General features: G+C 39.6%; 1 protein-coding gene across 3 annotated transcripts in view; it reads right to left on the bottom strand.

Moving 5' to 3' along the window:
- Nucleotides 1-583: 583 nt before the first annotated feature.
- The window catches only part of GADL1 (glutamate decarboxylase like 1), a 118,643-nt gene continuing 104,350 nt past the window's right edge, over nucleotides 584-14,876 (bottom strand). For all 3 annotated transcript variants that reach the window (XM_076331132.1, XM_076331133.1, XM_076331131.1), the window contains exon 15: nucleotides 584-3,563. In XM_076331132.1, the coding sequence (XP_076187247.1) occupies nucleotides 3,390-3,563 (174 nt within the window). In that variant the 3' untranslated portion in view covers nucleotides 584-3,389. The remainder of the gene's footprint in view (nucleotides 3,564-14,876) is intronic.

The raw sequence follows: 14,876 nt of genomic DNA, 5'->3' as shown, positions 1-14,876 counted from the left end.
ATGAAAGATCCCAGCGATAAAACTCAGGGCCCAATCCAGCAAGGGTTTCCAGTTAACTCAGTGAGAGTTAGAAGCACTGAAGTCATACATAACCAGATTTTACTGATTTGTATTAATCTATCACAGAAAATCATATTCGAAGTCCTGAGACCAGGACTGCTTGTTCCAGGCACGATGATTTGTGTGAGTGATTTTGCACGTAGACCCAGCACAAAACACCCAAAGTTCTCACAAGATGCATCCACACAACCGAGAGCAAAAACTGCCTCAGCATCCCTTCTGTCTAAATATTTCCTTCCTTTCCTAAAGCTCCATATTGAAAAAAGATTATTAGAAGTAGACACAAGAAATTACAAAGACTGAAACAGCCAGTGGATCAGCTTCTTCACCGATTTATACCTGTACCTCATTACTTCCAGAACTTGGCTTAGCATCCTGAGAGATGGCACTTCTCAGTAACTAGGAGAGGGAGCTCATGGGCCAATCCCACCTAGCTAGAATAGTAAATAAATAAATAAAATGGCCATTTCTGTAAAAACAATTTAACTTCTGCATTTGAAAGGAGGAGTAAGATAAATTGTGACACATTTCCATCCAAGATGTTTATTAAACATGATATGGGCACAGCACACAGATAAACCACATCCTGAAGCAGGGTTAGACTAGGTTTCACATTTTAAAGCTGTGCTGGCAGTTTGCTGTTTCTCCATCTGGAGAGCTCATGCATACCTTCTTTATATATCTCTTGGCAGTTTTAGATTGACAAATGACAAACACAACCTGTATTTATAAGGGTGTCATTTACTTCACTTTTTATTAAAATCACCAGCTACAAAATAGACATTTTGTACATACTAGTCCTAAATAGGCAACTATGAGAAAATGACGTTAGTCCTGAAATGAGACCATCATATCGCGCACCTGGGACATGATAAGGGGTCAGCAATAAAAGAAATTATACGGAGATGAGATAAGGTACTCGCGTCACACTGGAAGGCTAACCTATACCTTTGAAGAAATCAGTGCACATGTTGATCGGAGACCTATTTTCTGCAAACATTAAAAAAGTTCCATTTTGCTCTCATTTGAAAATACTATAGCCACTACTGCTACAGAAAGGAACCGGTTACTTCAGTCTGACATGTGCCGTAAGTGTCATGGTAGCTGGAAACAGAAATGCACTAACAACATGATGAGAAACAAGACAGTAACACTTTTTTGATAGTAGCGGTGTCACGGAACACCATGGACCAAATTCTTAGCTGACAGAAGGTGACATAGCTCCCCCTGAATCAAAAATCAAGTACTCGCCGAGAATCTGGACCATAATCAAAACATCCTGACACTGTATTCTGTCTTTCCCTTCAAGGTCAAAAAAGAGAAGGAGAAGGGGTAACAGTCCTATCTAACTCAAGAAGCAACAGCAAAGTCATTCCATCCATCCAGCACCCCTTGCGCACTCTGCACTCTACCCAGAGTGGCTGGGAGGCTAAATAAGCCTTATTGTCCCTGAATTTAGTTAAGCATTTTCCAAGCTGGTATAGCCAGAAGCACAAGATAATAAGTGATAAAGTGAACCGCAGGTATTACAGGGCAGAATCCAGGGACCACATCATTATATTCATTTTTATGTTAGTATCAATGTGGGTTTTGGCTTAAAGTCCAGTGGCTCACTATAACAGCAGAAGAATATTCACTTCCAGGACACTGTTAAAGGCATCTGTCAAGTGCTGCAGGGTGACTCTTGCTCCTATCTACTGCTCTGACAGCATGACCTCCTTGGGTATCATGACTTTCCATACCATACTCCTGGAGACTGGAAGTAGGAATGTCATGCAATGTTGGATCCTAGTACAACGTAGGAAATGAAAACAAGAAAGCATTGTGTTTAAAGACAGCTTTCAGCATGACAGAAAACATTATAGCAGAAAGATTCATATTGGTCAGTGCCACCTCAAATACAGAATAAGGAACAAACATCACAACATTAAAGTTAAGTAGGCGTTGATTACAAGGTGGAAGACATGGTTATTTCCATTGCTTTGCTGCAAGAACTTCACCCCAAGAAATAAATTTCTATCTTTAAAAAATGGATCATTTTATAGAATACAAACAGATCAAAAGTAAACTGTAATTCTTAACACAAACATGAAGTTTATAATTTAATTTTGCAATTTAAGATTGACCAAAAATACTCAGACTGTTCATATCCTAAAATCACAGGCAGGCTTTCCCTGATCACCACCACCTTAATCTCAGTGCCAAAATATAAATTATATACTGATATCATAAGAGTGAGTCATCTCAAATCTGTAGGAAAATACAGACAGACGATGACAAATATGTATTTTGCTATGCTCTTAATATATAGTCACCATGCATAAATATATATGTATCTTTCAGGTAAATATATTTATTTTTTCTCTGTTATAATTTTAAAATGCATCTAAAAGCTGCTAAATAAATCTTTATGCTTTAAAAACAGAGGAAGGTGAACAGCAGTTCAGAAATGCCAGGTAACTCCTGTTAACAAAGAGGTAAGAAGTTTTAAGTGCTATTCCAAAATTCTCAGCTCTGCTAAAGTGGTGGTGATATTTTGGGTGGGCAACATTGGCAAACACTGACTGGGCCCAATCGTTGTATTTCATAGAATCACAAAATCAGTTAGGTTGGAAGGGACCTTAGTAGGTCATCTAGTTCCACCTGCCCAAAGCAAGGTCAATATTGGTTGCCTGGGGCTTTGTGCAGGCGGGTCCTGCAAACCTCCCAGGATGGCGACTTGCACAACCCCATGTTGACTGTGCTCACGGAGGAAAACCTGGGCAACCCACCTAGTTAGGGGCCTTGAGGAATGCTTCATACAAGTCCACGATGTTCAGTCTTATCAGTGTCATTACCAACCAGGTCTCTATCCTTAAACACACACCAAACTAAAATATTGACAGAGTAGACGAGTATTTACTAGCATTTTAAAGCTCACTGAGCTAAATCCAGTCCTAACAGTAACTTCAGAGGAGTGTTGCCTGCATATGTAAGTGACCAGTTTGAGCTACACTTGTGCACAGGCACCCCATAAATAGCTGCCCTCCCTGGGATGTAGACACCATTTTCAGAAGTGCTCCCTTCTCGAGGGAACACTTCCCAGAATGGCGGCAGTGGTGCTGCAAGCACCAGCCTGCCCCCGGTCACTCTCAGCCCCCATCAGCAAATACTTTCCTGTGAAGGGGTGTTCTACCTGCCAAGCTCTCAACATCACTCTGTAAAATGACAGTTTCCAAACTATATGTCAAGCTTTTTACTACCTTTCACAAAATAGCACCAGAATGCTGCTGCCATTCTTTCTCCATAAATATCACATATGAGCAGCGCCTGGTGCTGTGGAGCTACAGCTACAAGTCCTTAGCAAGCAGTTCAATTTCATCCAGCAAGAAGTCCATGTCCTCTCGACTAACTTGCGGGCTGATCACCACCTGGCGGAAGAAGTTGACTTTGCCCTGGTGAGGCTGGTACCCAAGCATCATGCTGCCCTTCTTCATCATCCTTTCTTTAATTACAGGAGCAACCTGAATGCAGAGATAAAAAAGGGTTGATGTCACACTCAGAAATACAGCAGATTTGGGCAGGAACTGTATTTTGTGACTTAAGTTTTTTTGAAGTGTCTGAGTTTTGCACCCCTTCCCCGCCTTCCCACTGCCTGCCCCAAGAAACATTAAAGCTCAGACCGACAGGTTTAGAGGCAGACTGTGCACTGAGACCCTCAGGTTCTGGGACTCCTGGCAGAATCAGAGCAAGATCTAAAGCCCTCAAAAGCCTGCTGCTTGGGGCATTCACCTGTGACATGGCAAAGCTTGGGTTAAGGTCCCTAGTCTTCCTGATTTAGATCAAAGGTTTGAACTCAGGAAGAACATCAGCTGCAGCTGGTAAAAGTCAGGGTTTCTCTCCTTGTGCTAACTAGGCTAAGCTTGACTACTCGCCTTTGATGGCCCTTCAAATCTTCTCCGTACCTGCAAAGTAGGTCTCCCTAAAGGACACTCTCCATTGAACCCTTGTGAAACTTAAGCTGCCAAAGAAGTCAATGTGATGCAATATTAAGGGAGAAGGCCTGATCCTGGAGCTTAAGATTTCATCTCTTAGATTTAAGGTGTTTGGCTACACCACTCGTGTTGAATGGGATGAAATCTCATAGGTGTCTCACTGCAGAATAAAAAAACATGAGTAAGATTGGCAGAGTCAGGTCCTTATAGCTGAACACTTGATCTCATCCCAGCAGGGCTATTAACCTTGTCCAATTAATCTTCTGCTTAACTTTAAGTGTGTGAGTAGTTCTGTGTTCTCATGCTTGAAATCAGTCATAAGCTTAAATACATTGCTGGATTAAGTACTCTATTCGTTGGAAGACAGAATTCAACATAAGTAAGTATTTTGACAGAAGCAGTATTTTTAAAAATGCGTTGCATTTTAATATATTACTAATAACACTAATGTATTTCAGAACAGTGCATTCCTTTTCTTCCTTCTGCGACGGTTTGACTTTGAACTAAGCAAATAGGTGTATGACCTGACCTTGGTTTCTGCATTAATTTATTTCAGCTTTAAAAGTTACTGCCAGAAACTACCACCTGATCTGCAAAAGAAAAATGGTGATGCCAACCTTGCCTTAATAGCTTTATTTTTACATGGCACATTTTAGGAGGCAAGTCCCATACAGTTTGCTTAGATGGAAACAGCTAAGGTTTTCAACACTAACAGCCTAGCTTTCCCATATTTGTTTAGTGGTACATGTCTAAATTACCATTGTTTCAAGATGTATATTGAATTCAGAGGAAGAATGTTCATGGTTCTAACTTAATTTGCCTCTCTGATTTTGGTTTATCTTTGTGACAAAGCTATGTGGTTTATTTAGTGTTTGGTTTCTAAACTATGAGAATGATAGAGTCAGAATTCTAATTAAAGTCCAGAGTGTAACATCAGTATGAATTATGCACATGAAAGCAATGAATATCCTTTCAGAAGGCAATGTGCAATCAGAATTTTGTTTTTTTGCATATTGCTGCAAGCAAAAAATAAGAAATAAGTTGTGAAAGTAGTTCTGATAAACATTTAGGAAACAAGAAGATAACAATGAGGACAGGAACACTCAGATTACAACAGAAAGGTTAAGAGGCATACTGTGATACCTTCAGTCACATTCGATAGCACCTTTTTCCACAAAATCCATAAAATCTAATGTGGAGCTCCAGGTGTGCCTCCTGCGTAAAGATCCTAATGAAAGCTACCAATGAAAACACAATTCTGCTGTGTATCTGCAATGCGTATGTCATTTAGAAACAGAAGTAGTCAATCATATATCCCTATGCCATCACCCACCTGGGTTTCTGTCTGCCTAGCAAATGATTCAAGGAGTCCTCAATTTTCTTGTTTTATAGCTCAGAATTACATCAGACTAACCTCATTTAGTCCATACTCAAGAAAAAAAACCAAACTAAAACAAAACAAAACACTGGAGTTCTGCTTGGATAGAGGTGGTAGCTATTTTGCATGAGACAGCCTTCTTCACCCTGAAGAGTGTGTTACTCGGCAAACAATCCTCTCTGCTTCAGACCAAATATTCCACACTGCATCCTAACAAATCGCTGAACACAGTACTGTGCAGTGCTAACACTAGGGCAAAATCTGGGCCTTATAATTGTTCTCGCACAATTTGGCAGTGGTGGAATCAAATGGGAAGACTCTTGGTTGGGAACGCTCCTGGTTATGCACACTAGTGAACAGACCTGCACCACACGTTCTCTTAAACAGTGAATAACTTTGAATTTTTATTCACACCAGCTATAAGCTGAGATAGCGATGACACTGTGACAATGCTCGGAAGACATTGTGCTGGGCACCGTATACGTACAGAAAAGAAGAAATTCCTCCACCCCTGTACTTGACAAGAACCCCCAAGCGACTTCTGCTCATGGAATAAAGACACTACAAGTGCAAGGGGAGAATCGAATTCTTCTTAATATACTTTCTCAAGCTCTTCTTTAAGATTCAAATCCCTATGGCAACTTATAGCCTTTATTGATGTTCCATCAGAGTTATTTCATCTTTTGTATCACACTATTGATTCTCTTCATCTCAACACCCAGTGCTCCACAATCCATCATCCCAAAATGTGCAACAGCACAAATGGAGACCATGAAAGCAAAAACATTTAGAGCTTCGGTAATTTGAGGACTGTAAATATACTGCATTTCAGTAGGTCTTCTCTCATGGAAAGGAAAGGTAGAAAAATCTCACTTTCGTTATCTCATTTATTATCTCATTCATCCTCCATGCTAATGAAGTTGTCCTCTTAATTTGAAGTGCATCCATCCCTTTTTGAAGGCAAAACAAACACTTCCTACTTAAACAAAAAAAAAAAAAGCATAAAACTGTCCTATGGGCTTTTGACAGGATTATTTTTGGAAAGATTTTCCATCAAGTATTTTGCATGTTCTATTTTTTAACGTGATACAGTCAGTGTAACAAAACTATTGGGCATCCTATCCACAGAAAGCAGTAAGGAACAGAATATATGCACAAATGCTTAAGTACATGTCTCCCAAAAGAACCATTAAATGATATAAGCATGCTAAGGCTTGGACTTGAGGAGCACAGGGTATGACTGCTAACTGAAAGTAAAGGCAGCTACCACTTTGCAGCAGAAAAATTAGACCTATAAAGAACTAATTGCCTAGTGAGGAGTTCAATGAGTTTAATTCCCACTGAAGTCAATGAGACCTGAGGATGCTCAAATATCAGAAAGAGCTGCACAGCCCCATTCAGGATAGGCTCCTCGGAAAGCAATTTGGTGAGAGTGAGATTGCTTCACCAGTCCAATTATCTTACTACGGAACTTACTTCAAATTGTAAATCTAATTCTTTATGTGGCCTGTCAGTGCAGCAGTCTCAGAATTTTAAGTGTAATGTATCCTAAAACCGAAGTCCTCTTCTTTCCTTTGCTCCCTTCACCTGTTCCTTCCCACCACTGGCCTCCCCTGCCAATCTATCCTGGAGATTATTATTTCAAACGCTCACTACAGCAGCGTATTGGCTATCGGACATGCCCTTCTTCCACCTAGGAAGGTGGGGAGGAGGTGCAGTGCGTGGAAGACCATCCTGCAGCAGAGCTGCTCACATTGCACTGTGCAACCAGAGGTCCAGGAAACTGCTTTGCCTGAGGACTGATCAGAGCATCACAGTCTCCCCGTGCAGACCTACACAGGGGCTGTAACATCTCGTGCTTCTCTTACTATTAATAGCAGAGTTTTTTAAACTAGAGCAAAAATGACATAGTAGTTTAGCTCCTTCTCCATCTACCTGAGTGACAGGATAATCTCTTCTCCCGCTCTCAGCCAGCACTTAGCCACGCTACAAACAACAGAAAGTTTTAGCCCTAAAGTTTAAGCTGTTTATATCAAGAGTCCAGACCACAGCTGACCCTCATATATACTCACATGGAAGATGCCAACATTCCTTCCCAGCACGTACACACACACAAAGCAGTGTGACAAGCAGCCAGGGCCATCTGAAGTATCTAGTGCACCAGGAGGATCAGGAAAGCAACATATCTCCCTTTCCATATCTCACGTATCCTTGAGAAGAGTCATTCTGCACAACCATACCACAGGGTAATACCTTAAAAACCACTCTGCTCCCCCTAATTGACTCGTCAATGGCATTCAATGCAAGTTTCTCCAACACTTCAAGAATTTCCACCAAGCTCAGGCTGTGACTGCATAACACACTTCAGCAACCACCATTAAAGACTGATTCATCTATAGAGTTGAGCACTTTTTCAGCAGGAGAAGCATGTACCTAGTGTCTTCAAGAGCTAGTTCCCAAGTTTGGACACTTAAAATCCTTTCAGAAGATTTGCTGAAACTTGAGATCATTTCTTCTTCTTACAGCTAGCAAGGCCTGCGAATCCATTCTCACAGTGGTCAAGCTATGTAAGCCTGGTTCTTAAGCTAAGAACAATTTCCTAGCGCATGGGTTTCTTGTGTAAAGTGAAATCTCCAGAGCAGCTCTGTTAAATAGGTGATGTTCCCACACCATTAGTCACGGCACAGTGTTATGCTTTGGAATTCATTCACTGTAAGCTGCCTCCTGTTGAACACTATGGACATTTGTAATTAGAATTGCTTTGTAAAACTTTATTCTAACTAAAAAAAAAAAAAAAAAAAAAATCATAGTAAGATAACTGGATGCCTAGCTTTTTCAAATCACACAATCCCATTAACTTCTAAAATACATACCCACTATTGCCAGCTTATAGCTCAAGTCCTATATTTAGTCCAAAATAGCTGATGCTTTCTGATGACACAGAAGGCAGAGAAAAGAGTAATGTAGCTCTTTTGTTCTTATGAGGTGAATCCACTGAGCACCCAACCCCAACTGCACTAATGCTGCTGGGTATGGATAGCCAAATAAGTTGTCCTAAGAAGCAGCAAAATTTCCCAACAAATATGCTACCTTGTTCTTCTTGCTGAAATACAGAAATAAGCACCTACTGGTTTTAATTAGCCTCTTATTTTTCTGCTCTAATGTTGTCTCTGACAATTGCAATTAACACATACGCTGAAAGTGCAAGAAAGCTCAGGTTGGACAACTGCAGAATAGCTTGCTGATAATGGAAGACCATGTCCAACCTTGGTTATAAATTTCTTTCTCCATGCCCTCCCTTAATCTGTAAAGGATCTCATTTTAGACCTACTCCAGTATTTTCAAACTGTCCCACCACAAATGATTTTCTATGCCTCTGACACTGTACCTCTGTTACCTGAATGCTACCTGTACTGCTGTCATTCTCACAGACTCTAGTTGTATTAGTCTAGTCGTGCCAGATGTTGATATATCACAACAGCTTTTCCAACCTGTAGGCTAGAGGCTATACTCTTTAAAAGCCACATTCTGTCAATTTTGTATTTAAACATTAAGGCAACAGGAATGAGTTGCAAATTGATAAAAATGCTGGATAAAAATATTCTGCTAAGCAATGAATTTATGAAAATATATTGCTTCGGGGGGAAAAACAAAAAAAGTGAATTTGACAAATAGCCCAAGTGAAAAGATAGCATTAGCCAGAAAAATAAAGAAACCAGAAAAGCCTAAAGGTTTTCTAAATTTTTGAAACAAAAGTATTTTGAGTATTTGTTTCAAAACACTGTTTTCAATTAAAACTTAAATTCAATTGGAAATTGACCCATTTTTATTGCAGCCAGTAGAAAAGGACTGAGGAAACTGAAATTAAGCAAATTGCTTCATTTTAGCTTGTCTGAAAACAAAAGTTCTTTCTGGTCAACTAAAACCAAGAATTGCTTCCAGCTTCTTAATTCAATGGCCAAACCAAAAAATCCATTATTTGTCCAACCATAAATATGTGGGATCAAAAGTGCTGACACTGCTTAACTGAAACATCTGTAGAATTTTTGGCTCCCAGAAAAGACAGAAAGTGTGACAAAATTCATGGGACTGCCTGTTCTGTCGGCAAAATTTGGCTGGAAATCTCATGCGAACAGCTTCAAGTAGTGTGGATGACTCTAAATGTGCTAGCCCAGCAAGTACTACAAAGTCAGAATGCCTATAAAAACTGGTGTTAATACTGGCAACTGCTGTCAGAAACATTTTTCCAAATCTTTTGGACAGTTCCCAGGTCACTGAGCATCTATGCAACATAAAGCTGAAGAGCTATTCCAGCTGCTCGCAGCAGCGACTCCCAGTCACCGGACTCCATTCTGCTCCTCCTGAAATTCACTTCAAAATTGCCAGGGACTTCAATGGAAGCAGAATGCAATTATCTAAATTTCCTCCTTACGTGCCTGCTTCAGGTGGCAGTTTGCAAACAGCCTTCAGCTTTTACTAGAGAAAGCCACACTCGCAGTAAATCAATAACCTTTCTAGGGATCCACAAAAGCAGGCTAGACAGTGTTGGAAGGACAGGAGCATATTAGCAGCTCAAACTATTTCTCTTCCTCAAATACAGCCTTGATGAAACTTTCCAAGGTACCAAATACTGCACTAGAAATTGGCTGAAGATTTGTAGCTAGAAGACAAAAAAAGTTGCCCTTTTGACAAAATGGAAAGATCACATTCTCATGATTTCACAAAAATGGAAAACACATTTTGTGTTCTTGCCTCCATTATTCCTTGTAATGAAAGACAAGTTTATACAGAACAGTCTCTCTCATCTGACCACAAAAATCTGTTTTGGCTACCCCAGAAGGGGCAAATTTTCATTTGGAAGTTCACGATTGTTACTTAAAAGGCAACTTATTGGCTATTCAAAGTCTGACAAGTTATGCTTCCTGCAAGAAAATACTAGTTTGGATTCATGTATATTCATAACAAAACAACTACTGTACAGCAATTGCCACCAAAAAAGAAAAAAAAAAAACAACAAACCAATTCAGTGAAGTATTTGTACACAATTTTAAACTTTTACATATGGGTTATTAATTGCAGTGGGTCTTCACAATACTGTTTCTTATCTTGCTTAAAAGATAGCACAGTGGTTGAAGTACTGGATACAGACTCAACAAATAGGACTGGTCCCTAACCCTGCCAGAGGCTGTTTGGACAAATCACCTCATCGCTTTTGGGTAACAGGTTTCTTTTTCCCCTCACAGGAGGCATATAACCCTTCAGGGCAGTGAAGTCTCTATGTGTTCATACAGCTATTGTAATCGGCCCTGATACCTCGTGAGTGCTCTGTACGCTAGTATGATATATATTAAATAATTTCTGTGCCAAATATGCTGTGACAGATGTTTGTGAGACCTATCTGCTGCATTTCCCAGTGTGACTGCAGAAGATAACTTTGATATCAATGATACCAGTCAATATTAAGTAAGAACAGTAGCTGGCATTTTATATCAATCATTGGATGCAACACAAGCAAACAAAACACTTTCCTTGGTTGGTTCTAATCACAAAACTAGCTAAATACTATAAATATTTGGAAGTAATAGCACTTTCAACATATTATAACACTGAGAAAGTATATCCTCCACTGTTAAATATCTTTTCTTGCCTTGTGCTGCAACATCAGTTGCTGGCTTTAAAACAACAGGCTTTTTCCCTTTTGGTGATAATTAAAAACAAACTCAGACCATTTGTCAGCTGTCACCCCAACCGGGACAATCGAAATACCAAATATTTGCACACCCAATCACAGCTTTGTTCCTGTAGCCAAGGCACTCTGTAAAACCCAAACATGTTTTTCTTTTGTCTAGAATTTGTTCTGGGCCCACATCCCTAAACCACTAATAAATTATTGCCGTACGCTATTGCGCCAGTGTTCCCCTTGTGCCACATCAGGCAACAAAAGGAGAAATAAGCGCATTTGTCAAAATAGCAATAACCACTTCCACATTCTTCGGAGCAACTAACAGCAAAGGAGAACAGATGCTGCTGTATTTTTGTCCCAATACCGACATTCTCCGTTGCACCTTCAACTCAGGGCTGTACAGTATGTCTACGCTATCATATTTTGCACATCCTCTTCTCATCTGTTGCTTTTTGCCATAAGACACATTAATGAACTCCACAAATCACTGAAAATGACCTGACTAATAGAAGATGGTGGGCTGCCTTCAGATTTTGATTGCCTTAAACGACTTCTTTAGCTGGTCATTTACGCAACAAAAAATAGCCTTCAGACAAAGGCTTTTACACTAATGGTTTTTGCCTCTGAAAAGGAGGAGCCAGAACAGACAGCACCCAGAACAGAATCAGCACTTAAGAGATGTTTGTGTGTGTTTTTACTTACAGCTAAAATGTACATTGGTGAACAACACAGTCTTCCAGGTGCACAGTCCCATGTCTTCTTCTGTCTGCGCACACGTGGCTTTTCAAGACAATTCATGTGGATTTCTTATTATTTTTCTGTCATTTCTGTGTTGCTTTCCTGAGGTCTTATTAACAAGCCACGTGGAAAGTGTAGGCATTAAGAAAACTCCAAGGGCTAGCACACACTATGAATCCAGCACTCTGATCTGTTTAAACAAGAGTTGAGCACTACTGGTTTTATAAAAACAATGATTTTAAAAGCTTTCATAGCATACATGAGGTTCTTCTGTGCAACATTTTGTTAAGTTCCCATTTTAGTGACTAGGTTTTCCAGTCGTTCCACCCTGCCAAAGACAAGCTCCCCATCTCCATCCAGGATGAAAGGGTAGCTTGTCATCTTGAAAGCAAGAGTAACGAACAAAAAAAAAAAAAATCCTTTTTAGTTTGTATGCATAGGGATGAGCTTCTGTTCTACTCCATTGGGGGAAAAAAGAAATCACAGTGCAATGTGAATGTCTGGGGCTGGGAGGAACGCTTTACAATAGGAAGATTACATTATATGGTGACACAAGTTCAAAAACTCGACATGCTTCTGGTGTAGAAAAGGAATGTCGCTTCAGAAACTTGGAACGATTCCCAATTGTTAGGATCTTATTTACAACTTGCACAAGTCAGCTTCTGGCATAAGGTAGCAGCACCTTCTGTATTTGCATTACAGTAATGATTAAAGAACAGTAATGCATCTTTGTTCATATTCTTTGAACAAAAGAAAATGAGTATTACAACAAAACTGGCTATCTTTTGTGATGTTTTTTCTCCTTTAAAAACATCATAATGACCCTCTCAGAGGCTTGGGGTGGATGAAGGGATGGTGTCTACCATAGCCCAGACTGCTACCACAAAAGCAAGGCTGCTGTCTGATCTGATCACCCAATTTAACAAAGAAAATTATCCCTTTTCCCCCTCCACCCAGTGAATTATAGGACCAATAACTGTCAGTTATTAGAATTGTTTTGCCTACCTGAGACTCGTTTATTTAAAGCCCGATCTGGACATGAAATAAAGGCCGCCAAACCCTTCCACATGGAGTCGTATCAAAGTCAACAACACTTTCCTCATGTACATCTTGTCCGAAGACAATGTTCATTCCAGCTCAGCCTTCCTCCTCTCCTCATCCCCAGTGAGGATGTTTTCCTTTTTTTTTTATCCACAACTTAAATGTAACGTGTTACAAACCACTGTGCTTAAATGCATGGACAATCAGGAAACTGAAAGAACAAAACAGGAGTAGGGTTTCAAAATTCGCAAATTTTCTTGCAGTCCGAAAGGGCGGAAAGTGAAGGGAAAATAATGATTTGCACCTACAAGTATTTGCAAGCTAAAGACCAAAATACAGGTAATTATGATTAATAAAAGTCTTAGCTAAATGGAACCAGACTGCATTCAATCCCTAGATAATTTAGGGGCAGTTGGAGGGGGAAAGGCACACTGGGCTCAAAATTTAGCATCCCTCTTTCAGAGATTTTTAACAATATACTTACCTCAGAAGGAATACATGGAATAAAAAATTTGCTAACCTCGGGCCTACCCTACACCCCTAAAGATATGGCTTAGCATTCAGAGGCTCAGATTAAATCCTCTAACCCTGTACACCAAATTGCTTTGAGAACCTTATTTCTTCGCCAGTCTGACCAGGTATTCACTCTGGACCATGGCAAATGGCAATGGCACAATTTCCCTTAGTGCCACAGCTACCTATAAATCACAACAAAAAGGTAAAAATTGTACAATCAGAAGCAAAAGAATAGGAGAGTAAAAAAAGGTGAAGAACTTGCACGTTTTTGTCAAGCTTCCACACCAGCATATATATTTTTACGAGAGAGAGTGCACGCGGGCAAGAATAATCTTTTGATCTTTGAAAGCAGTTATGATCTACCATATAAAACTCATCCATTAAAGTCTGCTATATTTCATTTCCTTTATTGAAAAGGTTCCACAGAATTCAATAAATACAAATAATCTTCCTACAAAATTTATAAAGTCTCCAATTGATCAGTGGCTCAGGAAAAAATTCTCTACATTAATCAACATTCACCTACAGAAGTCTGCCATTGAAGTCACTGGGAGTTTTATAGCTGAATTTACCTGCAGCAGAGTTAGACTAACACACGTTTCCTTACAACTCTCTTAAATTTGAAAGGAAGGTCTAAATATCTGCTGAATGGATATCAATCTCAAGTATTTTCTACTGCTTTTAGAGGAACTCTTCTTGGTTATAAGAGATTTTGCAAGACTTGTAGATATTTCTGACTGTACTGACCCCTTTGGAGAGTAACAAGAAATTCGTCCCTTGTAGGCATGAAAAAGAAACATATTCCATCTCAATCCTCTTGAGATGCCTACAGTTAGAAAGGAATCTGTGCTTAAATATCTGCAGCACAAAATGAAATCTGAAGTCCTAGAGAAAACTTTGTATCTCAGTATACATGAAGGAGCAGGATTTCCTCCCACTCACCCCCACAAATATTTCTGACACCCCTCACAACATTAGACAAAATATAAAGACTGCTTAATTGAGCAGATGATGCAAGCTACACACTTTCTGTGGCATTACTATTGATTTTTTCTGAACGTTTCTGAAATGTCTACTTCTCAAGCAAGAGTAAGGAAGGGCAGTTTTATGTGAAGAAAGGACAAAGAGTTTAGGCCCCAACCCTTTTTTCCTCTATTTGAAAATTGAATGCTTTCTTGCAATCTCTTAAAGAAGCATTTGATGCAGCAGGAAGGAAGTGCAGCTCCCTCTCCTCCTACTGAAGTTGGTGATAGGAAACAGAAGAGTGCTAACGTAATAAGTAGATACTCATTTAAGTGGAGGCAAGCTTAAGATTTATTGACCTGAGAGCAAGAGGTCAATATTTATTCAGAGAACAATAAATCTTGATACTTGGTTCTAACAGATGTTAATCCAATGTATTATTAAATCCATCCCATTAAAGCTAATTAGATTGTGTGTCCTCATGAGCCTTGTTGCCAATAGTCATTAATGTTGCATGGGTCAT

Source organism: Aptenodytes patagonicus, chromosome 2, assembly GCF_965638725.1.
Source record: "Aptenodytes patagonicus chromosome 2, bAptPat1.pri.cur, whole genome shotgun sequence".
NCBI lineage: Eukaryota > Metazoa > Chordata > Aves > Sphenisciformes > Spheniscidae > Aptenodytes > Aptenodytes patagonicus.
Note: the sequence above shows the minus strand (reverse complement) of the source record. Positions and strands in the feature narration are given on the sequence as shown.